This window comes from Penicillium manginii (genome assembly GCF_028828005.1).
Source record: "Penicillium manginii strain IBT 31320 chromosome Unknown utg000009l:1.0-3297300.0:1.0-3298630.0, whole genome shotgun sequence".
Classification (NCBI taxonomy): Eukaryota; Fungi; Ascomycota; class Eurotiomycetes; order Eurotiales; family Aspergillaceae; genus Penicillium; species Penicillium manginii.
In genome coordinates, this window is record NW_026643110.1 from 1 (window position 1) to 27,493 (window position 27,493).

Genomic DNA, 27,493 nt, shown 5'->3' on the forward strand with positions numbered 1-27,493 from the left:
AACCCTAAACCCTAAACCCTAAAATACTCTCGGGTTTCCACTAACCTACCACTCGGACAACGGGTTTCAACCCTAAAACTCACCACCCGGGCCCGGGCCCGGGTTAATATCAATGCCAAAACCCTAAAACCACCCTCTGACCGGGTTCTACCCCGAAAACCCTCATCTCATGGGCCCTGGGTCCCTTGCTATCTATATCAAAACCTTGTAACTGATTTACTGACTTTTGTTACTCTGATCTCTTCCTATGCACTCTCGGACGGGTTGGAACCACTAATCTAATAACAAACAACTTTGGAACACCAACATATATAACCCTAAACACCTATCTACAAACCCTCACCACCTATCTACAAACCCTCACCACCCATCCATAAACCCTCACCACCTATCTACAAACCCTCACCACCCATCCATAAACCCTCACCACCTATCTACAAACCCTCACCACCCATCCATAAACCCTCACCACTGGCATCTCTCGGAACATTCCCAACTTCTAAACCTCGATCTCCGTATAACACACGATCCCTATCACTAATGACCTTATCACTTACTATACAATCGTCCTGTATATCACCTTCCTAATACCCATCATATATCTATCCTCCTGACCCTATAATTCCCATATATTTCTACCGTAATCATCCCTCTCACCTGGAAATACACTGAATCAACCATGGAACCCGGCAACATGACAACATATATTTGGCCATCGTCTTTATTACTTGAATACGGAAAACACGAACGCCGCTCTCGATTTCCACCTACCCACCACGCTCAACTCCTTGATATGCTCTCCGTAACCAAATAAACTCTTCCGTAATCTGCGCTCGCTTTCGTCCACAATTCCGCGCCATCTGTCCCAAATACCGAATCAACTCTGTATCGTTCGCCCGGATATTATCCACCCCATGCTCACTCAATCGCTGGAACCACCGTTCTCGGATTACTGCATTGGCATGGGGCCCATGCACCATCATCGCAATCGTCGGAATCAATGCCGTACGATATCCATCACATGCCTGGACCGTCTGCGGACTATGCTCCGTTCGCCGATCGCTCCGCGGACATATATACTGCGGCATCCCACACCAAAAATGCGCCGTGAACCCATCGTACGAAATCTGCCGTCGAATCTTGACCATCCAATCCTTACTGGCCTGCGCAATCTTGCCGCTGCCCCCTTCACCATACCAACACTTCCACATCTCATGTCCATCGTCACGGCCTCCTTGGCTGCATGTCCAACAACGATCAACCCACTTCTCAATCTCACGGATCAAAAACTCTTCATCCTCATATTGCTGACCGGCCCTCCCATCCGCCTGCTGGCATAATTCGGCCCGTTGGATATCCTGTTGCCGAAATGTATGCTGGATGGCGATTGGTACGGCCCGGGCCATGGTGCTGGGAATATCCTCCGTCGGGCCGGCCATCACCGGCTCAACCGCCCCAACATCAACCATCGGGTCATCGGCGATAACGGGGGACGCGGATCCAATCCGGGACTCCTGGTCTTCCCAATTGGGCATACATCCATCACATGCGGACTCGACCACCCGATCACCACATCGCTGTCGTTGGTATTCCTCGATGGGTCCATCCAAATACCCATCCAATATCACTCGCCGGCAACCCGTCACCGCCGCCTCCATATACTCAACAACATGGGCATGGTCGTCCGGGGGCGCATCGTGCATCCAAAACGGACGGCATTCCCGCCCCATCGTCTGACCCTCGGCCTGGATGATAATCGCCTCGCTGGGCTGTCCATCACGCCCGGCCCGCCCACTTTCCTGCGCGTAATCTAACATGGTCCGGGGCTGACCAACGTGGATCACACTGCGGATATCGGGGATATCAATCCCCATCCCTAACGCACTGGTGGCCGTGATCACCGCCCCGGCCTGGTGGCGGAATGATGCCAAAATCCCTTCCTTGTCCACCTGCTTGCTATGGTATGCGGCACAACCTAATAACTCGGCCAATGCGGTGACATGGGCCCGGACGGTGGCATATATGATCACCCGGCCGGGGTACGCTCGGCGAACACGGTCCTGGATGAACTGGATCACACTCCGCATCTGCACCCACTGGAACGGATGGTCATATCCATCGTCTACGGGGATCGTATGGACACGATATGCGATATTGGGCCGGCTGGTGTGGCCCCGATATAATACCACTTGATCCCGGACCCAATGCATCCGATGGAATAATAATTCCTCGCTGCGGGGGGGGCAATGTCGCGGTCAACATCACGATCTGGGTGGCTGCGGTTCGTAACTTGCCCAACTGCTGGAATAATGGCCGGAATCGCTCCTGTTGACTTAATACCATATGGCACTCGTCCACCACAATCCGATCTAATCGCTGTAACATCCGCTGCCGGGTCACAAAATCGGCAAATGCATCGCTGTCGGTGCTCTCGGGCGTGATCAATACGATGGATACCCCATCGGGTGGCCGTCGGGGGTCCCATACCGCACATGAAATCCCCAATCGCTGGCATCGTGCTTCCATGTCACCGCGTAATGCAATCAATGGAACAACCACGATGGTTAACCCGGCACGGCCACTCACCCACGCGGGCAACATAAACAACACACTCTTACCTCCCCCGGTGGGCATGACCGCCACAATGGGGCTTACCCCATGCTTGATGGCTTGTAATACGGGACCCTGTTGCCCCCGCAATGCTACGGTGTTGCTCCCCATCATGTGCTGGAATGCCTCGTCTATGTTGGTCTGGTGTAAATCATATCGACGCTGCGTACGGGCCTCGGCCGTTTCGACTTCCCATGGGTTGGGCTTACGCTTGGTGCCGGGGGCCCGGCGGTCATGTTCGATACGGGTGGACTCGAATCCTAAAAAATAATGCCAATCCTGGCTCACCTGGCGGAATAACTCGCGGTGCCGGGCCGTGGTGTTGGGATTCTCCATCATCATCCGGCCATATTGCGTCCCGGCAATGCTGGCGGAATGCGCGGCCTGGATATCCGCAATGAATGCTCGGATCCCATCATCATCCATGGATGTCTCGTCGTCAATGTCGGGGGCCTCCTCCTCGGTGTTGGCCTGGAACTGACTGCTGGGGCGTAAATACCGCCGGCTGATGGCGATGGCGATGTCACGGTATGCCTGTAATCCCAACTTCTGCCCATCCAATCCAATCGCGGTCTCGCGCTTCAATACCTCCCGTAACCGGACGCTACTCCACTCGGTCTGCCGATCGGGATCCGGGGACCATACATACTCGGCCCGTCGACCGATGGTGGCGGCTTCGCCCCGTATATGCCGCTGATATGACTGCATCTGCTCCACAAATGGCAATACTAACCATAAATACCATATGACCAACTCACCAATCTCCCGGGGTAAATATCGGAAAATCACCTTGGTATCATTGGCCACATGGAACCCCTTATGGTATCGACTGACAAATGTGACCATGCCATCCTCAATGAATATATTGCGGCGCTCTCGCTCACTGTTACGATGCCGGATGCTCATTAACTCGGGACCCCGGCTGGGTTGACCGGCACAAACATGGACGGCCACGCTTAACCGCTCACGGAACTGGCTCACCACTCGAAAAAACCGATCGATGGCGGGCATCCGGAACCCGGCCCCGTGGGACTGTACAAACTGACGCTGTAATCGGGGCTCGTGGCGGATACGCTCCATGAACCACGTCGGACCCTGGACCGGCCACGATGTACGTAAATCCTGTAAAAAACTCCATCCGGTGGCACTCTGCGTGGCATCATCGTACAAATGATCCCACGGGATGGCTGGGGGCGGGTGATCGGTGCAAAACATCAACTCGTGGACCAACTGCTGCCGTAACCGGCCAACCAACCCATGCACAAATCCGCGGAAATGGCCCATGGTAAAATGGATCTGTTTGTACAACAATTCATCTCCGGACTTCCACCCGATATGACCCTCGCTGGGGGTATTCATAAATATCGTCCGTCCGTACGTACGTAAATCTAACCACCACTGGACGGGGCCATTGGTCCCACGAACCATGAATAAATCCACCAAATATGTGACCCATTCGGGGAACGTTCGGTCGGGATGCTGGCGCTGCTCCTGTGTCAATGCTCCTAATATGTCATCGCTGGTGGGGGGGGAACTACGCATGGCCACCGGGGATGGGGGGGGCACTGCCATATCCTTCATCATCGTGGGCATATGCCTCATCGATGCCGATCATATCACCTTCAAACCATGGCGGGTTCTGCTGCCCGGCGAACCCACGACGGATCTCCGATGACCGGGGGTCTAACCGCAATGCTTTGTGCAAAATAAAAAACCGCGCGATCTTGATCAAACTGGATATCCGGGGGGGGGAAATTCTCGGGCGTGGCCCAACCAAACTGCCCGCATCCAATCACGGCGGTGGCACAAATCATGGCACATCCATATTCATCGTTGCGGATCTTCTGGCGTAATAAATCGATGCAAAACGTTAATAATGCATGCTCGATGGGACGAATCTCGAATGGCTCGGGCTCATCATCCTCGGGGTCGGGACAACTGGCCTGGGCCTGGGCATGGCGCCACACGGCATCCCATAACTGCTGCTGTCGGGGGGTAAATGAATACTTGGGTGATTCCCAATCATGTTCAATCTGGGATGGTGAATCAACCTGGGTGTCTGATATCGGGTACGGACGTGATCATACCTGGGTTCGTGCAAAAAACATCATAATCTGCTGCCACGGTGCCACATGCTTTTGAATGGCGGTGGCATCTAAATATGCCAATAATGGCTTATGTGGACTCTCGTCCTTCATCGTACGGACCACATCAATGCGTACTAAATGCCCGCACGCCTTGGCGATCTCCTGGCTCACCGATGCCAATCGCTCCATGGCCTCCCAAATGACCAATGCGATACGCTCTGGTCCCTCGGCATCCTCCTCGGGGCGCTGGGTACTCTCGAATAATGGCTGCCGGGGGGTCCCTTGTAAATACCGAACCCACCCCGTCCGATTCAACCATGGCGTGGCTTCATCTAACTCCCCGGCCTGGATGATGGTTTCATGGGCCTGTTGATCTTGCTGCTGATACTCCTCAACCATTTGCACTAACTGGTGAATCCGGTCGGGGTCTTCCACGGGGTCTATGGGGGGGCTCATTGGGATTGGGCTGCACAATATGAATATAATGTGAACCGGGGCCTTGGCTGAATATACGCTGACACGCAACGGCTCGGCTATTGGCGTTAATGGCGGCCTGGATGGCTTTTTCCTGTCTGGGTGTGGGACGACCACGGCTTTGCTGTACACGATACTGATGGGCCTCTATCCAATGTGCCTTCATCGTACGGATCTGGCGGCATGTATATACCTCACATTGCTGGCACAATAATCCATCCTGATAAACGGGTAACTCGGGGATGGGTTGATCAATCTGGCGGGGCCAACTATCCACCTCTGGGTGATCATCAATATGATCCCACTGCTGGATCACTCTGTCGATATACTGTACCCACGAAATGGGTATCCGATGTACGGTACTACTTAAATGGGCCTTGATCTGTCCCCGGCGTACGGCACATTGACATTTCTGGCAAATCAACACGCGAAATTCGGCATTGACACAAAATAATTCGTGGGCCTGGTATTCGGTGTCCATGTCGGATATGGAAATCTATATATCGGCTGGTATTGTATATCTGGGAAATGGGATCAACTCAATGTTGTTCAAATGGACCCAAAATAAAATGGGATGATGATGGGGGATCTGGGAAAACCCCCCTGAAATTTGAAACAAAAAAAAACAAATCCTATGACTAAACTACATATGGTGGTTGTTGATGTTGGTGGGTTTGACTGGTCGCGACCGGCGGCTGGTGGTTACCCCATCAAAAAATCTTGCTACTTTGTGGGGGACAAAATCGATACTGGATATGCTCTGATTGTGCTTAAATTTGGCTATGGAATAAAACTAATACTAAATTAAAATATATCGAAATCTGGAAACTCTACGACATTATTTTGCTAAATTCAATGGGGGTTTGAAATCTAAATTCAATGGGCCCTGGACCCACTTTTTTCCCCCATACTTAACAAAACCCTAAAAAATTCAATGGGCCTCATTGAATTTACCCCCATGGGATAGATATAATTCAAATATATAATAGAGATATATCTAGATAGATATTAAAATAAGTATTTTTCTATAACTACTAATATATAAATTCTAGAGATAATATAAATTAATATTAATATTAAATCCAACTAAAAATAAATTCTAGAATCTATCTAGATTATAGTCCTTAATAAACTAATAAATTATAGAAGAGATTACTACTAAAGACTAGTACTAAAACTTAGATACGATAGGTCCCTAGCTCCAGAGAGTGACTCTTTTACTTAGGTATAGCAGACCCTCGTACGTAGGGGATAAAGGCTAGACTTTAGGAGTAAAGCAAAAACTTAAGATATAAAGTCTAAAATTTAGGAGCTAAGCTAAAATATAGGGTATAATACCTAAGCTTAGATATAATAGGGCTCTAGCCCTAGGGGGTTAAAAACTTACTAAGATATAGCTAACCCCCATATATAGAGACTTGGGTCTAGATATTAGAACTAAAGCTAAGACTTTAGAGAAGCTTTAGAGATCAAACCCAAAATTTGGGAACTAAGCCAGAACTTAGAGAGTAGTACCTAAGTTTAGGTATAACAGATCCCTAGCCCTAGAGGCCTAAATTCTCACTTAGTTATAGCAGACCCTTATACGTTAGGGACAAAGCCCAAATATTGGGATTAAAGCCAAAACCTTAGGAAGTAAAACCTAAGCTTTAGGGATAAAGCCCAAAATTTAGGAACTAAGTTAAAACTTAGTAGGTAATACCTAAGCTTAGGTATAATAGGTCCCTAGTCCTGGGGGGTCAAACTTTCACTTTAGTATAGCAGACTCTCGTACGTAGGGGACAAAGCCTAGACTTTGGGAACTAAGCTAAAACTTTTGGGGTAAAACCTAAGCTTTAGGGGTAAAGCCTAAAATTTGGGAACTAAGCTAAAACTAAGAGAGTAATACCTAAGCTTAGATATGATAGGTCCCTAGCCCTAGGGGGGTTATACTTTTACTTAGGTATAGTAGACCCTCGTACGTAGGGGGTAAAGTCTAGAATTTAGGAATAAAGCTAAAACTTAGGGGGGTAATACCTAAGTTTAGATATAATAGGGTCCTAGTCCTAGAGAGTAAAATATTTATCTAGGTATAGTAGTTATATATATATAGAAACTAAAGTTTAGTTTTAGAAATTAAACTAAAATTTAACAGAGTAAAATCTTAATTTTAGTAATAAAGTCTTAATTTAGAGAATAATACCTAGACTAAGATATTATAGATCTCTATATATTTTAATATAAATCTTAGGGTTAGAAATTATATTAAAACTTTAGAGATATAGTCTAGATTTAGATATAAGAGATCTCTAATTCTAGAAGATAAACTTTTACCTAAAATATAATATACTTCTATATCTAGAAAGTAAAGTTTAAATCTAAATATTCTAAGATTTTATATATCTTAAAAGATTTAGAAGAGATTAGATAAAGAGATAAATATATTTAGGTTTTTTAATAAGAAAAGAAATTATATACTATTTATTATATTTACTAATTTTGTATTAATTACCTTACTTATTCTATAATTCTTTTTATATAGTATCTAGGGTTCTTTATTATAATTAATTCTTTTAATCTAGATATATTATAAATTAAATATTAATTAAGAGTTGTCTAGAATTCTATATAGCTAGAGTTTATATAAATAAACTCTTACTATCTAGATATAAAGATTTATTTAGATAAATCTAGTCTATATAAAAATATAGCTTTACTATAGTAATCTTAATAGTTTTCTAGGATTCTATATAACTAGAGTTTGTATAAAGAAACTCTTATATACTAGATATAAGGATTTATCTAGAGAAACCTAGTCTGTACTAAGGTATAGCTTTACTATAGTAATCTTAATAGTTTTCTAGGATTCTCTACAGCTAGGGTTTATACATAGAAACTCTAACTGTCTGGATATAAAGATTCACCCAGATGAACCTAGCCCGTGCCTTAGTACGGCTTCACTATAGCAATCTCAATAGTTTTCTGGGATTCTGTACGGGCGGGGTTCGTACGAAGAAACTCTCACTATCTGGCTGTCAAGATTTACCTGGACAAACCCAGCCTACACCAAGGTGCGGCTTCACTATGGCAATCTTAATAGTTTTCTGGGATTCTGTACGGCCGGGGTTCGTACGAAGAAACTCTCACTATCTGGCTGTCAAGATTTACCTGGACAAACCCAGCCTACACCAAGGTGCGGCTTCACTATGGCAATCTCAATGGTTTTCCGGGATCCTGTGCGGCCAGGGTTCGTACGAAGAAACTCTCACTGTCTGGATGTGAAGATTCACCTAGACAAACCTAGCCCGTACCAAGGTACAGCTTTACTATGGCAATCTTAATGGTTTTCTGGGATTCTGTATAGCTTAGGTTCGTACAAAGAAACTCTTGCTGTCTGGATGTGAAGATTCACCCGGACGAACCCAGCCCGTGCCTTAGTGCGGCTTCACTATGGCAATCTCAATGGTTTTCCGGGATTCTGTGCGGCCAGGGTTCGTACGAAGAAACTCTCACTAGCTAGATATAAAGATTCACCTAGATAAACCTAGCCCGTGCCTTAGTGCGGCTTCACTATGGCAATCTCAATGGTTTTCTGGGATTCTGCGCAGCCAGGGTTCGTACGAAGAAACTCTTATATACTAGATGTGAGGATTCACCCGGACGAACCCAGCCCGCACCAAGGTGCGGCTTCACTATAGCAATCTCAATAGCTTTCTGGGATTCTGCACGGCCAGGGTTCGTACGAAGAAATCCCAAATTTGATAGTATTCACTATGCAATCTTAACCACCTTGACGACGTAATCGGATACACCCCCTTAGATATAAATACCCTCCCTACCCCCCCACCGAACTTAACTTCTTCACCATCTCTCCTTCTTCTCATCTTCTCTCTCCCATCTTCCACTTCCCACCCCATCCAACATCACCATCTTCTCAACCATCAACTGGCCAACCATGGACACCGACCAAGCCCTCATCCCGTACGAGGCTAGCCAGGTGCTAGTCGGCACAAACCAGTTCCTCGAGCGCCGTGCCACCCACGAGGACAGCCAGGGCCGCATCTACGTCCGAGTCCGTCTCTCCCACCTCGCCAACGAGGCCCTACGCCTCAGCTGTCACACCGCCGTGCAGCGAGAGGTGTGGTCCTTTCCGACGTACGAATTCTGGATCCGTGTGATCAACAACAAGATCGTCATCTCGGCGAACCAGGCAAGTCGCCCGTGGTGTAGTGGTTTGTACGAAGCTGACCATATCTAGATCCGCACTGGCCGCCCTTCCTACATCAACGCGGTGTTGATCGCCTCCCGGGGCATGCTGAACCCGGGGGAGGTGTGTGGGCACTCGACCTCAGGTCGTCCCTTCGGTGGCTGCGTACGACTGCCTGGCTACTTTGGCGGTGCCTGCGCCAACTGCAAGTGGTCGGACCACGCTGCTCGCTGCACCCTCCCTGTTCCAGGTGAGCCCGCCTTTGAACCAGCCACGGTGACCGAGCTGCCTGAGGCCCTGGCGATTGAGCTTCTGGAGGACTAGGCGTACGGGGGATTTTTGAGCTGGCCGGATGGCCGTGTGGAGGTTCCGGGGTTCTGGGTGGTGTCAAAGCGGTGGATGGATTTCTGGGTGTTCTCTTTGTTTTTAGCATTTTTAACGGAATCTGGGTCTCTGGCAGCAGTTGCCAGCAGTAGGAGATAGCAAACAATCACCTCTCCTTCTTACTTTTAAGAATTATGCCGTACGATAGGATAATAAAATTTTGATTGATCTTAGGGCTTCGACAAGCTATGTCACCAAGATATATATTTAACCGGATGATGGTTGACAGAAAGATTCTCCCTGTACGTAACCTATAGATTGACCCGGTGAAACTGCTGCCGTAGATACAAAAAGGCCTCACAGAGCCGGCTCTGTTTTAGTGGTGTATCTGCCCTCTGGGAGAGATATCGTACGAGGTCCTGCTCACTATGAATCTCAGTCCCCAGCTCTCGATACCATGTCTGCAGGATCGACTGGATTTGCTCCTGGATCTCACCCTGGGTCGCCACCCCATACATCATCATCGCCATCATTGGCAAAAGAACGTACGGATACTCACAGGGCCGCTGGCTTGTCCGACGGTCACAGATCGTCTCGGGAAGCCCACAATGAAAGCAGCAGGAGAAGGGTGTGAACCGGATCCGGCTCCGCCATTCAGAGTACCAAGCCTGGGCCTCGGTGCTCTGCGGGCTCGTACAATAAAGTAATTCATGCTCGTCCGGCTGCTGGTTGATCATACAGACCCAGCATCGGAGATTCCACCGCCCTAGCTCTTGTCGGAGATCCTCCTCGGTAGTGGTGTGGGTGTATCGATCCTTGTAGATATGGCTAGTCCGTGTCGTACGGGAGATATCCTGTTGCCGGATGATATGGCGGGCGGTGACTGGGACCGTACGAGGGGGGTCTGGGGTAGATGGAGCCTGAGGGGTAGAGGATCGAGGCGACGGAGACCGGGTGGGGGTTGAGACCGGTGGTGGCTGGCGGGCGTACGGGGGGGTACTTGATGGGTGATAGACCGGTGAGTAGCTCTCGTCGATCTCCATCAGAGGGGGTGGTCTAGATGGCCTGGCCGGTAGATCGATTTCAGCTGGAACGTAAGTGGCTTGTGAATGACCAGAGATATCATAATGGTCGTCCGAATCAGGTACCGGGGCATCAAAGACTGGGGGGTCAGCAGGGTCTAGGGAAGGCGGCAGGGCGGCGGTTATAGCGGGTGGGGAGATCTGCGGGGAGATCAGCCTAGGGGAAAGAGCCTCGTACGGATCACCAGGGGCACAGATCTCACAGGGGATCTCTGCTGCAGGCTCGGGCACCGTACGATCCTGGCAAGAGGTCCGCTCCTGGCCATCGAGATAGCGGTCGAGTAACACCCGGCGACAGGGCGGCTGCTCAGTCGCCAACCACTGCTGGACGATCTTGGCTTCCTCGGGGGGGGGGTCTTCTCTGAATAGACCCACGATGGGGGCTGGGTCATCGTCCGAGGCTGGATCAGAATTGCCTCGCTCGGTTGGCCATCTCGTCCGGCACGGCCGGTCTCCTGGGCGTAGTCAAGAAGACTGTAGGGCCAGCCGATATGGATCACCGTCCGAATATCAGGGATGTCCATGCCCATACCTAGAGCACTGGTCGCTACCAGGATTGCATTGTCCGTACGACGGAAGCGGGCCAGGATCCCCTCCTGGTCCACTTGCTGCCGAGGCGCCCCGGCTATATCGGTCACGACCTTGGAGTAGAAGGCCTCACAGCCTAGAAGCGATGCCAGGAGGGTCACATGTCGTACGAGAGAGGCGTAGACTAGGACCCGGCCAGATCGGGCGTGGCGTCGGCGAGCCTGGATGAAGCGTACGATCTGTGGATCCTGGATCCACTGCTCCAGGCCCTGGCGGGGGAGATCGGTTTCCGGCCGGAAAGAACAGTAGGCGATATTAGGGCGGGTCGTACGGCTGTGATAAAGAAATATATCTTCCCGGGATAAGTGGAGCCGGCGCCAAAATATATCGTGGAGGCTAGGGGGCAGGGTGGCGGTCAGGAAGACTGTTTGTACATTTATCTGCTGGAGACGGCCGATCTGGGCCAGCTCTGGCCGAAAGGTATCACTAGGGTTCAGGACCATATGGCATTCATCGATCACGATCCGATCCAGACGGTGAAGGGTCACCTGGCGGTTTAGGAACGTACGAAAGATATCACTCAGGGCGGACTCGGGGGTGACCAGAACGATCGAGGCTTCATCCGGGGGGTGGTGGCTCTCCCATTCAGTACAGCTGATACCTAGGCTCGTACAATGTCTCTGAAGCTCTTTGCGTAGGGCCACCAGAGGGACCACCACTACAGTCAGGCCTTTGGAGATCCACGCCGGAAGCTGGAATAGAAGACTCTTACCCCCACCGGTGGGCATAACGGCCACAATAGGACTGAAGCCGTGCTGGATCGCCTGGAGGACCTCTAGCTGCTTCTCTTTGAATCGTACGGAAGGGTCACCCAGGAAATGCTGTAATGCTTCCTCCAGGTTACAATTCGCAAATTCATAGCGGCGGGTCACCTGATTCTCCTGCTGCTCGTTCTCCCAGGGGGCATACTTCCGCTTCTTGTTTGGACGCTCAGGGGCCAAGGGGAGATCCGTACGGGGGAAGCCCAGGAAGTGATGCCAGTCCTGACTGATATGGCGGAATATCGTACGGCGATAGGCCATTGTGCCTGGGGCCTCATGGAGCTGGCGGGCGTACGCAAGGCCCGCAACATGAGAGGAGTGACCGGCCTGTAGATCCTGGAAATTCTCATCTGGATTGGTCTCAGGGTCCACAGCCTCGTCGGTCTCTCCGTCATCATTGGCATTCTGGGGGAAAGCACTGCTCGTACGAAGAAATCGGCGGCTAAGGGCAATCGCAATATGCCGCCACGCGGCAATATTCACTATCTGCCCATTGAGGCCGAGACGGGACTCTCGCTGGAGGACCTCCCGAAGCCGATCGGCGGTCCAGGGTCGTTGACTGAGAGGATCGGGGCCCCAGAGTAACGCCGTACGGGCTGTAGTGGGCTGCTGATCCCGAGGGCTGGTCAAGGCGTCGAACCGCTCCACCAAGGGTAGAATAAGCCACAGATATCGTACGAGTAAGGTACCAACGGACCGAGGCAGATATCGATGGATGATCTTTGGGTCGTTGTGGACGTGGAAGCCTTTGTGGTATCGGGTCGCAATCACCACCTGCCCATCCTCGATAAAGATATTCCGGTGGGCATTGGTGGTGTTGCGATGGCGGACGGAGAGGATCTCCGGGGCCCGCGCTGGCTGGCCACCACAGAGGTGGATCAGGACTGCGAGCTTCTCTCGAAAGAGACTCACCTGGGCCAGATATCGCTTAATGGCATTCGTACGGAAGCAGCCATGATCGATGTCCAGAAATCGCTGCTGGAGGACCCGGTCGGAGCGAAGACGCCTCACCAGCCACTGGTCCCCGCAGACCGGCCAGGTCGTACGAGAGTCGTGGAGAAAGCTCCATCCAGGCTTAGACTCTGAGGGATCGTCCATTATCGTCGCCCAGGGGACCAGGGGAGCCTCGGCCTCTGAGGGCAGGAGGAGTAGATCGGACGAGAGAAGATCCTGGCAGGTCTGGACAAGCCCGTGGATCCAGCCACGAAGGTCACCGGTGGTAAAGCTGAGCTGCTTATAGAGAAGGCGATCCGTGCCCACCCAGCCAATATGCCCAGGCTGGGTCGTACTAAAGCTCACCTTCATACCGTACGTACGAAGATCCAAGATCCACTGGAACGGGGAGTTGGTGCCCCGGAGCATAAAGCTCTTCATGATCAACTGGACCCATTCCTGAAAGGTCTTACCCGTACGGCTGCGGAGATGCTGGCTGTATGGGAGCGGGGCCGGGGAGGAGGAGTTGGGGGAGGAGGAGTTGGGGGAGGAGGAGTTGGGGGAGGAGGGGATGGCCGGTGAGGACGGACTCTGGTATCCCTCATCATCGTACGAGCACCGATACTCAGGGTCATCCAGGGGGCTGATCAGGTCAAAATCGGTACTGGTCTCCTCCCCGCGGAAGTGTTGGACGATCTGCTCCGCGTGGGGATCCAGCCAGAGGGCCTGCCCCAGGACCAGAAACCGAGCGAGCTTGATCACCCTAGACAGGATCAGAGGGAAGGAATCAGCAGTATGCCAGCCCGTACGGGACCGGCCTAGCACAGCGAGGGCACAGACTAGAGCACACTCATATTCGTCCGCGCCAATCCGCTGGTTCAGTAGCTCGATACAGAAGTCCAGACAGGCCCGCTCGATAGGTTGGAAGTGGAAGGGCGAGGGTTGAGCTGGTGTAGCCGGAGCCGTACGGTCTTTATCACTCTCATAGGGGTCAGGGGAGGGAGAGCGGGTGGCCAGAGTCCAGAGGTGCTGCCACGCCTTCCGTTGACGGCGGTTGAAGCGATAGTGGGGGTAGGCCGGGTGGGAGGGCTCTGTGGGATACTGCGTACGGGCAAAGAAGCTGACTATCTGCTGCCAGGGGGTGATATGGGCCAGGATCGTCTCCGGGTCCATGTAGGCCTGCAGGGGAGTATGCGGGGACTGATCGATCTCCGTACGAACAATCTCCACCCGGATCAGATGGCCGCAGTGCTTGGCAATCAACTGGGCCGTACGGGCCATACTGACCATTGCCTGGTGGATCTTCCAGAGCGGATCGGACGCATCAGGCTCGGGGGTCTCGGTCAGCGAAGAGAGTATCTCTGGGTGTTGGTCCTTGAGATACTGCGACCACCGTGTACGACGTAGCCATGGAGTAGCCTCATTAAGCTCCACGGTCTCAATCGTACGATCTGAAGGCTGAAAGATCTCCTGGTGCTGCTTTTCTAGTTGGTCAAAGAGCTGGTCAATAGTAGAGGATGCTGACTCTGGCTCTGCTGATTCTGATCGTACGGGGTTAAGCACAGCAAAATAGTGAGAGGTAGGCCCTCGGCGATAGAGACGTTGGCAAGAGACTGAGTGCGTACAATTCTCTAAGAGCTGTTGGGTAGAAGCTGTAGAAATAGCTTGGGCAAGCCATTGGTGGGATGTCCGCCAGTGCTCTTTCATAACCTTGGTCGTACGACAGACATAGTGACAAGTAGGGGTAAATTGGCACTGAATACCATCATGATAAAGGGGAAGGTGAGGAAAAGGTAAAGGGCAGTTAGGGATAGAGTTAGGTGTAAAGGTAGCAAGTAACTGTGGCCAGAGGGTAGGGAGATATTCTTGGATCTGAGAAGCCGTACGAGCAGACAGAGAATGGGAAGAAGAGATTAGATGGGCTATAACTTGGCTGATTCGTACGGCAGATTGACATTTATAACAAATAAGAATAGGTAGAGTAGAAAGAGGAGTAAAGAGCTCCTGGGTAAGGGAGGGAATATTAGTTTCCATGGTAGTGGTTAAATTTGTGTAGTATGTAAAAGTGCTAGGGAAAGTAGCTCATAAAGTAGTGATCTATCTTCAGGGGTCGTACGTAGAATTAAGCTATCACAAAAGTTTTGTGTGGGTCTAAAACCAAAAGGTGGGTCTTCCCGGTCGCACCCCAACAAAATTATTTTAGGGTTTTAGGTGATTTAGGGTTAGCTCGTACGACTGCTATAGTAGACTACAGTGTCTAAGAAGAAAACTGGGTATAAATCTTATACACACTTAGAACTTCTGAAATTCTGAGGTTAATCGTACGAAGGAAATTGCTTGCAGTCTACCCTAGAAAAAGTGGTTGCAGTCTACCCTGTGGGGCGAATTCTGCCCATACTTAAGAACTTCTGACCGCCATGCAGTCAGGTAGACTGCACCAGGTCCCTTGGGTTAGACCACCCAGATCAACCGGGGAAGAATAGAAGAATGAATCAGGCGAAAGATAAATGAAACAAAATAGTCCTCCAATAAGTTGGTCTGACGACCAACAATTGGAGAGATCACAAGAAACGAAAAAAAATTGCCATGTAGATGACTCTACGGTATAGAGTTTTCCGTGTACGATTTCGCACTTGTCTAGCAAGGCGATCCAGTGGTGAGAATGCTCTTAGCCTCCTGGGCATAAGTACATCCGTTACTAACATTTGAGTCGGAGAAACCCGCGGACCACATCATAATTCCGCCAAACGCGGAATTACTCTTGTACTCGCCCACCAAGGTCGCCAGCGCCCTTGGATCAAGGTAGTACTGTGCGCCACTATCCGTGCCTGTAGCTCCGAGGGTGGAGGCAGGCACACCAATGAAAATTTCAGTATTGGAAGATGGAGTTCCAGAAACGTTAGAGACCCAGTCATTGTAATTAATGTTGCCATTCACGGAGCAACCAGGGTTATTGTAAAATTGGACCCAGAGATAATCAAACTGAGAAGTGGTAATAATTTGCTGCATGTTCGGTTCCGGGATAGGGCACTGCGGGGCGCCAGTGATATAGTAGGTATTGGATGAGTCGGAAGCGAACTTGGATCGAAGAGTGCTGATCAGGTACTGGTAATATTGATTTCCATTGGAAGCTTCAATGTCAAAGTCCCAGCCATTAACGAAAGTAGTTCCGAAAGGTCTAGGAACGCTGCTACTGGCAGTGTTGCCATATGCCTCCCAGAGGTTTTGACCGATGGTTTCAGCCTCGGTCTGAGAGGTAAGAGAATAGGCCCCAACAGCGCCACCTAAAGACATGATGACTTTGACACCCTTATTCTGGCATGTTTTGATGGCAGCTCCCAGGTCATCGCAGTTCTGAGGCTCACCAGTAGGTGAGATGTAACAGGACTGGCCAATAGTGCCGGATGCAATGGTGTTTCCGTTGCCGTACTCGTATAGGAAGGCGAGCACAATGATATCAATGCCCGAGGTAGATGTGCAGTAAGTAGAAAGATCGTCGTTTTCAACAGTTCCGCCGCCATTTTGGCCCCAGTAAACCACATTCTGAGGACCAGGTGCACGGCGTTGAAGCGCCTGGAGCTTGTGGGGCACTGCCACCGCGGAACTAGCCAGTAAGCCCAGGCCAAGAAGGATGGCTGAGAATTGCATATTGAGAAGGAATTGTAAGAATTTGGATGTAGAATTAATGGAAAAGCATTGTGGGTAGAGTTCACCTCTGGAAGGAAAGACAAGTAAAGTGTTCTTCGAGAACTAAGGAGTGTCGTGTTGAATTGTTGAAGCTGATGATAGAATGAAATCTATAATCTGGGTGATATTCCGATGCTCTTATAGGCCTTCAATATTCAAGCCCTGGGGTATAAATCCAACATTGGAAACCGGGTCACTTCATGGAGTAGCTGCTCAAGGTAGGATACGCTAGTCGACGTCACCTCATCGGAGAAGTCAAGCACCATTCACAGAGTATCTTAATTTAACCCAGTCAGAGATGACCATTCAGCGATGGATTTTCTTCCTGACGTGACATTCTTTTAGTGAGCCCTGAGATTATGCGGCGCCGTTGACTTATCCTTTGAGGGGGCTAATTTTCAAGATTCAGCATCCTCCTGTTTCAGCATACCCCTACTGTAACATGTGAGTGAACGAGCACTGGATTTAGGGCATAAATGCAACAGTAAAATACACGAACAATCCACGATAACGAGGAAGCATCTATTTATACTTCCAAAAATCTACTGACTTCTATCCTTATGTGACTCGACAAAAACATTATCTCGTAGGAGACGAGATTTGATCATTTGGCGCCCTCTTACTGGAACCAGGGGGTCCAGGTGTTCCCACTACCTTTTCCACCCATCTGTCTACTAAGCTGTATGATAATTTGGACGAGCCTTGGTGGAGTATGGGCTACTTTACCATCCAGAGTCAGCCCTAGGAAGCTATAAGTGCCGTCCGTCTGCAGGGATACGCCATACGTCTGCAGCGCAACCAAACGGCGAATCGCAACAAGCCACCAGATTCCTTGAAGACTCCTAGTGTATATCCCTCTGAATATCTAGCGAATGTGGCTGTTGGCGAGTTATGGGCGTGACCTGGGGTTACCGAAGTTTACTCAATCATTGTCGCGTACCTACATAAGCTCAATATATCCAGTGAAAATCGGACTCAGACAGGTCCATCGAATACTATCGACTCAGGCTTTCAGTGATTAGATAGGTTATATAAATCACCGATCGTAATCATGCAGATAATTAGTTTGGGATGGTATATGAGCTGGTACTGAGGTATGGTGGTAGAGAGATGCTGTAAATGATATAATGCTTGTATGCTAGTTCATTACTTCAAATCGTAGTGGTGTATATGAAATTCTGAAAATCAGATATATTCTTCTTAAACTTAGATTATAAGAATGAACTATTTTAGTATCCATTGGGAATCGGTGAAAATGAAGATCAAGAGCGAAAATTGTATAGTAAGTGGGAAAACGTGTTCGCGCTTGTTTATTCAACAGAAATGGTACTTCCAAGAGATCACATCCCTGATGAGGCGCCTAGGTGAGCGGTAACTTTAATGCTTTAGTATGAAGATCTTTGCAAGAATTGAGACGAGGCTCATACAGAGGTGTTTAGTTGTTTCCTTCGGCAGATTGCTTATACTCCTGATTCGCGCCGCGACCAGCACCGTTGATGTCGCCCTTACTCCCTCGTAGCCAGAATACACCAAGTCCAGCCACAGCCAAGGTCGAGCCTATGATCAATCTGGCGTGCAACCCTAGGGTTAGTCTATATTTTCTTTGCGTGCGCTGTGCAGAGAAATGGGGAACAATATGGGTGATTCGGAGCCCTTACTTCCGCTGCCCGCCTGGCTGCCTCTCGGTTGACTTGTCTTCGATTGAAAACTTCCTCCGGCTACTAGCAGTTATACCTGGAAAGCGAGTAGGTGTTGCTACCGGTCGCAAAAGACTTGGTGTGTGCCGACACATAGATACTGTTCGGATTGATTGTGCCATGTTGGACCAAAGAAGAATGTGAACCCTGGCAAGCAGTTTATTGATATCGATATGCTTTAAATTGGGGTTTCGAGCTTAAAGGATAGGATGAATTCAAAGAATAGGAAAAGGTAAATGATTTACCATCCTCCATGTTCAGATCTCCTACTTATAATAGATGTCATGGCCTCACAATTCAAGTCATGGGCTCTCTGGAATAACTTGAATTGCGATGTAACGTGCTCCATAGGAAAATTACAGCATAATGAGGTATTAAAGAATTTCTATTTCACAAAATAGAGTTTGTGCTTTTCTCGGAGATTTGAGACGCCATGCTATGATCTGAGCTAGGTCGGGGTGCCAGAGGAAATCTGTATTCGGTCAGGAAAGGACAGTTCTAACAAGCCAAAAGCCCCCAGCCAAAAACGGATTGAATATTCATTTTGTGGCAAGAACTTATATGGTCTGGATGTTGTAAGACTATTTAATTATTTTGGAAAGACTGGTTTCTGCATTTTTCGAAATTATTCGGAGTGGTCTAGAGGCGATCGAACGTCATCATGTGTCATAAGAGGAGAAACGTTTATCTCCATACGTGTTGAATTATCTAGTTCTACCGGGAAAATCAGCGAATCATTTTTCAATTTTCAAACGCGATTTCCAACTGCTCATTATGCCCAGATATACGATTGACGGTGGTGTTCATGAATTTCAGGTCGCGGATAGACTCACTTCTCACAATACTAGTGACGAAGGTGGAGCTTGTTTTTGCCATTCCCTAAATACCAGAAAGAAAATTGACCGGATAACACAGGCAACGAACGCGCACAAGAACCACGTACGGAGTCATGAAAGAAGCATTCTGGCCATAAAGGCGGTGCTTCCGGGAACACCGAAAGCTCTGATGGCAAAGAACAAAGAGCAGAATCGACGAATAATGGGTTCCCGCACGAAGACATTGTCGCAAGTTCTCGATTCATGCCTCAATCTGGGAATCCTGCAGGGATCTCTAACACCGAGATGGACGGGTTAGAGCGAGAGGAGATACATGGCGACCAAGCCAGCGAAGAGGTCGCCGCAAGTAATCGTTTCATGCCGCAGGCAGGCAAACGTACGGGAGCATCGTCAATTTAAAGCAGAGAAAATCAAACCGCTAATTCTTTGTTAAGAAACAAGAGTTGCCTATTAGATAGATGATTTTTCACTAATGGTGTAATGGGTGTAATAATGAGTGAGAATAAGTAATTTTTCTGCATTGGATTCTAGGTGATCGCATGAAGTGCAAAGCAAACGAATACAAGTAGGTTTGCTCAGTCCTTGTAATGAACTGCTAGGCACATCCAATTTTCTATTTGGAGAAGGCAGATTATTATCTATGCCATTTTAAGAAACAGAGTAGGTGAGGTCAGGCTGGGGGCATTCCTCTCGTACAGTCAGTGTGGGAGCTATCGGAGCTATGACGGATAAGTATGTTTCTGTGTGAGGCGTTCATGGTGATTTTCGTGGCGCTTTGCTGAAAACCCAAATCCTATCTTAAGAGATCTTAACCCTAACAGAATCGAAACTGAAATCTCTAACTCTATTACAAGTTACTTTTAAACCTTCTCTTAGTGTATCATATTTCTCTAAATCGAAAACATACCTAAGTAGTACAGAAATTCTTCGCAACTTCTTATAATCTTCTATTGGGATAACTTTTCGCTTTGTAACGATCGAAGCCTTCGGTGCCTGTGGCACGTGACCCAGGCAACCGCTCATGTGTAGATAGTTGCGATGGGAGCTTCTCTCCTTCTCTCTTTCTCTTCTTCTCTCTCTCAGCTTAATACCTTCGTTCAATACTACTGCTATCTTTCTGAGCATCTGAGTCCTTACACGCTTCTTGTAGTTTAAGAACTTGAATCATACTGATCCTAATGAGTTATCTACCTAGTATAAACATAGCTTTAATAATCTTAAAATACGATAAATTAACTGTATACTAAGCTACTGCCAGTAGTTCTATACGCATATTATCTTCTAGTAAGACATTGTCTAGTAATGTATGAAATTTCTTAAGTAGTACTACGATACAATAAGCTATACAACTACTATATTCTATTAGGTAGCAGTAATCAGTAAGACTATGCTTTATAGTTGAAATTTATGGAAAGTCTTTCGGCAGGGCTAATATACTTGTTCCATCACACTCGCATCCCAGTGCTCCTTACAATCCTCCTTTTGAAACGGCCATCGGACTTTTAATAGCCCCTATCGATCATCTGGTGGATTTTGTCAGGGAATTGTCGCACACTTCCGCCTTGCAGAGCCTGTCTACAAAGTGAAGCACTGGGCATTGTCCAGTAATACGATCATCTGTTTACCGCCATAGTTCTCTATTGTACACCAGGTATGAAGAGAGAGTCGTGGCTTCAAACGACAGGTAGCTATCTTTCGCAACAGGTCTTTCAATCTTATATGGCCTCCCAGGAGTTATGCGAGTTAGCCATACTAAAATGCCATGTTTCTTCGCGCCATGGTTTATGGCGAAAACTTCACATGAACAAATTGCAAGTCACTTCCACTTTCGCTCTCTGTTCCGTATCAATCCAGCACCTCTCCACTCGGTTTATTACATCATCTTAATGCCCAATCTACTTCGTTACTTTGCCTCAAATGAATGCTATTACGGATAAAATATAACTTGTGATCTAGACAGTCATCTGTTGCTGTGATTCTCGCGTATGATATCTAGTAATCATAATCTTGAGTATAAGCCTTCGGGCATGCTTCTCACGGACTACGATAGGTATTTGAAAAGAATTTGAAAGGATACTAAGAGTCATGGCCCCTCTTTACAGATTTTCATGGTCTCCAATTTGCCTCGGCATGCGGCATCGGGGATTCTCATACGCTAGCCTCCGCTGTTGAGAAGACCAACCCTACTTGCTCAGAATCATAAAATTACTTAATCTACATCTACGGAGGGCTTAGTGTGATATTTCCTTTGCGCAAAGAAAACAGAGGAAAATAGCCAATTTCAAGTGTTCAAGATGATACTGATGATAATATTATATAACACACTTCAATTTCACTCCACCGTCTGGTAAACTAGAGCCACACATGTCCGCTACACCTGCGGACGATTAGTACTAACAGTACCCTTGACCTTTGCGGTTTCCACTTCCCCTTCGCCCTTCTGGCTCTTGCCCGGCTCGTTAATGTGTGGATTCAAGGTGTCTGTGTTGGAAAGGCCCTCCTGCTTAGATGAAATGCTTCCATGGAAACCCTTTTCGCCCACCGCACGAGGCTGACAGGAATTAGCGATCGGATCGCCTGCTATAATAATTGGCTACTCACCTGATCGTAGGGTTCAGAGAATCTAATGTTTGAAGGTTGAACTTGACTAGTTTGATTCACATCTTGGTTTGCTTCCGCACCTTTCACGGGGCCAACCTGTCTGTCTCCCCTAGACATATAGAATGCCAGAGGAATAGTAATAGCAATAGCGACCGGCAACCTATCAATGAAATGAAATTGTTAAGCTTCGACTACTAAAAGTCAAATAAAATCGAGAATTGACTAGTAATTCGCAAAACTCACCAACGAGGCATTCCTTGGCGGGTATGTCCAGTCGAGGCAAACCGTTTTTGGACAGGGAGCTGTCGATGACATGTAGGGGCGGTCTGTGATTTCCAGGGCGAAGCCGGAGAGACACGTGAATGAAAAAGGCTCATGGCGATTGAATGCAAAGCGTCATTAGTACATTGGAAAAGTATTAAAATTTTGAGACATAAGAATTATGGAGCTAATAAATAGCAATGCAGGGTGTAGAAGACCCCAGACAGAGCTTCGGTACAGTTTTGGGTATTACATCATTGCGTCTCCATTTTCAATAGCTCTAGCAAAACTTAACTTCAAAGTAACCAGCAATCAAGAACCAATATTACGGCACCTAATTCTTCTAAACTTGCTATCATCAACCGGGTGACATTCTGTGACGTTATCTACGCATGTGGAGACAGAGGTGGCGATTCCCGGTTGTGCTACCTGGTGTCAGATTTACCGTAAAATTCGTTTTTTTCTCGCTTTCTCATCGGCGGTAAGCTAGGCTTATTGTTAAAATATAGAAATAATGGGTAATTTATCTGGACGCATGGTTGTGAAGGGAATTGGTGAGGGCGAAGGTGCAGGTTGAGCGTTCTAGACTCCTATCTTCAAAGGGAGTCGTAACTGAGCACAGTATATGGTAGACTACTAAAAATTGCTGACTAGGAGATCCAAGACTCAGGTATTTCTCGACGAACATACTAAATGGCGGGAGAGAGCACCTCTCGTTCAAATAAGTATCTGTAACGGCGCAGGCGTCGATGGTATATTCAAAATTTAAAGTCATCAAGCCCGCAGACCACACTATCGGAAAATGAGTAGGCATTCACACCTTTCTTACGATGACTCAAGTATCTATACTTACAAAGGTTGGTGACTCTTGCGCAGTATTTCTACGCACATTGTTTCTGTCAGGTGGATACTAGATATGGCAATAGCAAGGCTACTCTTAGGTTAGACGTAAGTGGGTGCGCTGTTGGTTCGGATTGATCATGATGATGTCAGCGGTGTGCGATCCAAGTATAAACGCCATCGAAAGATGAAAAGCATGATTCACGCGGGGAAACAGGAAAACATCAAATTAAATCTCCAGTAGCAAGAAAGCAATTTTACAAAAGCGACAAACTGCCGAGATTGTAGGAGTTAGACTATCTTGAGTAATATTGTCAATGTGAAAGATACCGATCTTCTTTCAATCATACGCTTGAAATATCACTAAGAATGGCGTTCACGCAAGCAGCAAACGTTGTCGAAAGAATCGTTGGTCATAGTGATAATACCTCAATCACTACCGATGTCAGCAACTATGACAATGAGTATGGCATGGAGACCGGGGACAAAATATTGGCCACAACCTGGCAAGGCAAAAACAAAGTAAAGCTAGGGAATTCAGCAATTATTTCTATTTGAAGTATGACGGTACTCACTCGTTTCTAGTGGAAATGCCAACGCCATCAGTTATCGACCCTGGCGATGTGATCGTTAAAGTGACAGGAAGCACTTTTTGCGGGAGCGACTTACATCTATATCATGGTAAACAAGGATCTATAGCTTCTATATGTTGTCGAAACCTCTTACAGAACGTAGGAGTCATTCCCCAACTGGAGAAAGGTGATGTTCTAGGGCACGAGTGTTGTGGAGTAGTCGAAAGAGTTGGACCAGAAGCCGACCGTGTCGAAGTCGGCCAACGCGTCGTCGTATGATTCCCAATTGCCTGTGGCGACTGTAACAACTGTTGACACGAGCAATACTCTCAATTCGATAGAACAAATGGCAATAAGATTGAGAATGCAATGTATGGAAAGCGAACGGCTGGTAAGTACTCTATTGATTGGCTTTTTCTGGAGCCTTCTTGAATGCGACTAAACAAAAGGTATAGGCATGTTCGGGTATTCGCATTTTACAGTAGGCTTTGCCGGTGGGCAAGCCGAGTATACTCGGGTTCCATACGGCAATGTTAATCTTTTGCACATACCATTAGATGTTCCGGATGAGAAAGCACTTTATTTATCAGATGTGGTTGCCACATCATGGCATTGCGTGGTTGACACCGGTGTCAAGAAGGGTGATGTTGTTGGAATCTGGGGCGCTGGCCCTATTGGGCAGATGTGTGCGGAATTTTCCTTCTTTTACGGAGCCAGTCGTGTGATCTTGATCGATGGCGGCGATGCTGCATGGCGCTTAGATTATGTGAAAACAAAATTGCCGAAGCTTGAAATGATTAGTTTCACTGATCTTCTTCGAGGAAAGTCTGTGACATCGCGAGTGAAGGAACTAGTTACAGGGGGCCTTGATGTGGCTCTGCAATGCGCTGCAGGGGAATATGCTAAAGGTTGGACACACTACTTCGAACAGATGCTTGGGATGGAGACGGATACTTCTGAATTACTCAACTAGATGATTACCTCCGTTCGCCCATTTGGCCGGGTTGGAGTCACAGGTATTTATGCAGGACATGTGAGTAATTCTTCGCGAAGAGCCAGGCGCCAATTTCATCTAACACAAACCAGACCAATCATTTCAGCATTGGGGCTCTTATGGAGACTGATGTTCGGTTAATTGGTAACGGGCAAGCTCCTGTGCACCGGTACTGGAAAGAGTTGATGAATCTTATTCAGAAGGGTGAAATTAACCCACTCAATATGGTATCCCACCGACTTCGTCTTGAACGAATCAAAAAGGTTTATGATGTCTTCGATCGGCGCGAACGAGTGCAGAAGATTTTCTTACAAACCTAACCCGAGGGACCTAGTGCAGCGGGCCTGACTGCAGGGCAGTCAGGATTTCTTAAGTATAGATAGAATTCACCCCACCACCCTGACTATAAGTGATTTTTCCTAGCCTAACTGCGAGCAATTTTTTTTGTACGATTACTTTCAAAATTTGGTAAGTTCTAAGTCTACATATATTCTCTACTATATTTAGATCTTAGAAACCCTAGATATCTATGGTAGTTATACGGGTTAACCCTAAATTATCTAAAACCCTAGGATTTTTTGGTTAGGGTGTGACTAGGATAATCTATCTTAGGGTTTTAGACCTACATCAAAATCTCTGTAAAAGGTACTTTTAAATATACAACCTCTAAATATAACCTTATACTTTGTGGGTTAAATTATAGTACTTTCTACCTATTCCTACTTTTTAACCCTAACTATAGAAGCTAATATCTCTACCCTTATATAAGAGTTTTTTATTCTACTTTATATACTTCCTATTATTATCTGTTATAAGTATTAATATACTATATAAAGTTAGGTTATTATCTATCTAACTTTCTTTACTTATAAGATTTTAGCTAGAAAGACTACTTAGATCTAAGAAGTCCTCCCTACTCTCTAGCCCTAATTACTTAATATCTTTTTGTCTAATCTAATTCCTCCCTGGCTGTAATGGGCTGTCGCCTGAAAGTGACCATGTGACCATAGCCTTCTATATTGCTTTTGCCTGCCTCCTATATTGTCTTAACTGTGTATAAATGTCTCCTTTTCCTTCTCTTTCCCTAAGATTGTTATAAATAGTTTGTAGTCTAGTTGGATTGAATTAATCGGCTTCAGCCCTTTATATATAATAATTTTCTGATACCATATTGTTAAACACTTATGAAAGTGTTTAAAGAGTCTTAAACACGATAAAAGAAAATCTCTAAAGATCATAGAGTATACAATTACCCCTAAATATAAAAGATACTTAGGGACAACAATAAACTAATAGGCACGGAAGCCCTAACTTATCTAAATAAAGATAAAATACTAATAGTCACTAAAATACACAAATAGCTAGTATAGAAATAAATAAAATACTAGTTTAGATATAAGTTTTTGTTGAATAGCTCTTAAACTATTGCTACTAAATTACAGACTAATAGATTTAATAGAACGAATGATTTCTTTAAATTAAAGAATAACTTTCTTATTAAAGTACCCTAGTAATTAGTAATAGATCTATTCTAAATCTCTCTAATAGGGCTATAATAACTTCTCTTTCTTCTGAATATATCTAGTTAAAGGATCCAACTATAACTTAGTTAAAGATATAACTAAGATATAGTTAAGAGTGTACTAAAAAAGATATTCTAAATATAAGGATAATTATACCTATTTAGGTTAATATATCCAGAACCCCGAGGTCGCCTAAACCTATACAAAATACGATCTAAGGTTGTCTAAACTTACTCTCCAAATAAGAGAGGTATTAATAGCAAAAGAATATAGTACTATTATAAAGAAGCTATTGGATATATATAGGGCCTACAGCCCCCAGAAAAATCTAGGAGAATTATCATCTTTAATTATTCTGAACACCATCTCTGAGACTTTGTATGTCTCAATAGGCTTAGGGAAGGTTGGATAAAGAAGAAGATTGGTGTTTGCAATGTTTGCTGATATTGTATTGATTGTCTTGCTTTTCTATTGTTCTATGGGCAAGAAGGTCCTATATGTATATCAAGTATTATAGCTAGACCTAGTTTGTATTGTCATAACCACCCTATTCGTTATAGGTAGGTTTAGGCGATGTATAGGCACCGTAGGCGGGGTATCGGTGAGCTGAGGTGCCAATACGGGCGCCATAAGCGGGGTATCGGTGAGCTGAGGTGCCCGTACGGGCACCATTTAGGCATCAGCATAAGTGCCACTCAGGTGTCAGCACGGGTGTCACTCAGCCGTCAGCATAGGTGCCACTCAGCTGTCAGTATGGGTGCCACTCAGCTGTCAGCACGGGTGCCACTCAGCCGTCGGTATAGGTGCCGCTCAGCCGTCGGTATGGGTGCCGCTCGGCTATCGGTATGGGCGCCGCTCGGCCATCGGCATGGGCGCCGCTCGGTCGTCGGCATAGGTGCCACTTAGGTGTCACCTGTCGGTTATTATAGCCGGAGCTTTGGCGTATTTGGTGTTATAGTATAATATTCATAAAAGTACGTAGGAAAGTAGCTTATAAAGTAATAATCTATCTTTAGGGATTATATATAGAATTAAGCTATTACAAAAGTTTTGTATAGATCTAAAACCAAAAAGTAGATCTTCCCAGTTATACCCCAACAAAACTATTCTAGGGTTTTAGGTAATTTAGGGTTAACTCTTATAACTACTATAGTAGACTATAGTATCTAACAAGAAAACTAAGTATAGATCTTATATACACTTAGAACTTCTAAAATTCTAAGGTTAATCATATAAAGGAAATTACTTATAGTCTACCCTAGAAAAAGTAATTACAGTCTACCCTATAGGGTGAATTCTGCCTATACTTAAGAACTTCTGACCGCCATGTAGTCAGGTAGACTGCACTAGGTCCCTTGGGTTAGTGTATTAGTCTTTTTAGGTACTTTACATTTAATTTTTTATGCTTAGGTAGTATCTAGTCTGACTTAGAAACAG

At 46.9% G+C, this 27,493-nt stretch overlaps 10 protein-coding genes across 10 annotated transcripts; 4 read left to right on the forward strand and 6 right to left on the reverse strand.

Moving 5' to 3' along the window:
* Positions 1–767: 767 nt before the first annotated feature.
* Positions 768–2,087, reverse strand: N7533_011764 (uncharacterized protein; the record flags this gene model as incomplete). The annotated part of the gene is made up of 1 exon (XM_057108414.1): positions 768–2,087. The coding sequence occupies one exon, from the start codon at positions 2,085–2,087 to the stop codon at positions 768–770; it is 1,320 nt and encodes a 439-aa protein (XP_056953515.1).
* A 22-nt stretch (positions 2,088–2,109) lies between these two features.
* N7533_011765 (uncharacterized protein) lies at positions 2,110–4,152 on the reverse strand (the record flags this gene model as incomplete). Its single annotated transcript, XM_057108415.1, has 1 exon — positions 2,110–4,152. One exon carries the CDS (start codon positions 4,150–4,152, stop codon positions 2,110–2,112), a length of 2,043 nt encoding a protein of 680 aa, XP_056953516.1.
* Positions 4,153–4,232: 80 nt separating this feature from the next.
* N7533_011766 (uncharacterized protein) lies at positions 4,233–5,153 on the reverse strand (the record flags this gene model as incomplete). Its single annotated transcript, XM_057108416.1, has 2 exons — positions 4,233–4,643; positions 4,698–5,153. 2 exons carry the CDS (start codon positions 5,151–5,153, stop codon positions 4,233–4,235), a joined length of 867 nt encoding a protein of 288 aa, XP_056953517.1.
* Positions 5,154–9,105: 3,952 nt separating this feature from the next.
* N7533_011767 (uncharacterized protein) lies at positions 9,106–9,408 on the forward strand (the record flags this gene model as incomplete). The annotated part of the gene is made up of 1 exon (XM_057108417.1): positions 9,106–9,408. The coding sequence occupies one exon, from the start codon at positions 9,106–9,108 to the stop codon at positions 9,406–9,408; it is 303 nt and encodes a 100-aa protein (XP_056953518.1).
* A 54-nt stretch (positions 9,409–9,462) lies between these two features.
* On the forward strand, positions 9,463–9,681 carry N7533_011768 (DUF3716 domain-containing protein; the record flags this gene model as incomplete). Its single annotated transcript, XM_057108418.1, has 1 exon — positions 9,463–9,681. The coding sequence occupies one exon, from the start codon at positions 9,463–9,465 to the stop codon at positions 9,679–9,681; it is 219 nt and encodes a 72-aa protein (XP_056953519.1).
* A 311-nt stretch (positions 9,682–9,992) lies between these two features.
* On the reverse strand, positions 9,993–10,724 carry N7533_011769 (uncharacterized protein; the record flags this gene model as incomplete). Its single annotated transcript, XM_057108419.1, has 1 exon — positions 9,993–10,724. The coding sequence occupies one exon, from the start codon at positions 10,722–10,724 to the stop codon at positions 9,993–9,995; it is 732 nt and encodes a 243-aa protein (XP_056953520.1).
* Positions 10,725–10,915: 191 nt separating this feature from the next.
* On the reverse strand, positions 10,916–14,752 carry N7533_011770 (uncharacterized protein; the record flags this gene model as incomplete). The annotated part of the gene is made up of 1 exon (XM_057108420.1): positions 10,916–14,752. The coding sequence occupies one exon, from the start codon at positions 14,750–14,752 to the stop codon at positions 10,916–10,918; it is 3,837 nt and encodes a 1,278-aa protein (XP_056953521.1).
* Positions 14,753–21,636: 6,884 nt separating this feature from the next.
* On the reverse strand, positions 21,637–22,243 carry N7533_011771 (uncharacterized protein; the record flags this gene model as incomplete). Its single annotated transcript, XM_057108421.1, has 3 exons — positions 21,637–21,816; positions 21,867–22,026; positions 22,110–22,243. The coding sequence occupies 3 exons, from the start codon at positions 22,241–22,243 to the stop codon at positions 21,637–21,639; spliced, it is 474 nt and encodes a 157-aa protein (XP_056953522.1).
* Positions 22,244–23,336: 1,093 nt separating this feature from the next.
* N7533_011772 (uncharacterized protein) lies at positions 23,337–24,512 on the forward strand (the record flags this gene model as incomplete). Its single annotated transcript, XM_057108422.1, has 4 exons — positions 23,337–23,489; positions 23,696–23,812; positions 23,861–23,930; positions 23,995–24,512. The coding sequence occupies 4 exons, from the start codon at positions 23,337–23,339 to the stop codon at positions 24,510–24,512; spliced, it is 858 nt and encodes a 285-aa protein (XP_056953523.1).
* N7533_011773 (alcohol dehydrogenase) lies at positions 24,513–24,853 on the forward strand (the record flags this gene model as incomplete). Its single annotated transcript, XM_057108423.1, has 2 exons — positions 24,513–24,572; positions 24,626–24,853. The coding sequence occupies 2 exons, from the start codon at positions 24,513–24,515 to the stop codon at positions 24,851–24,853; spliced, it is 288 nt and encodes a 95-aa protein (XP_056953524.1).
* Positions 24,854–27,493: the final 2,640 nt, after the last annotated feature.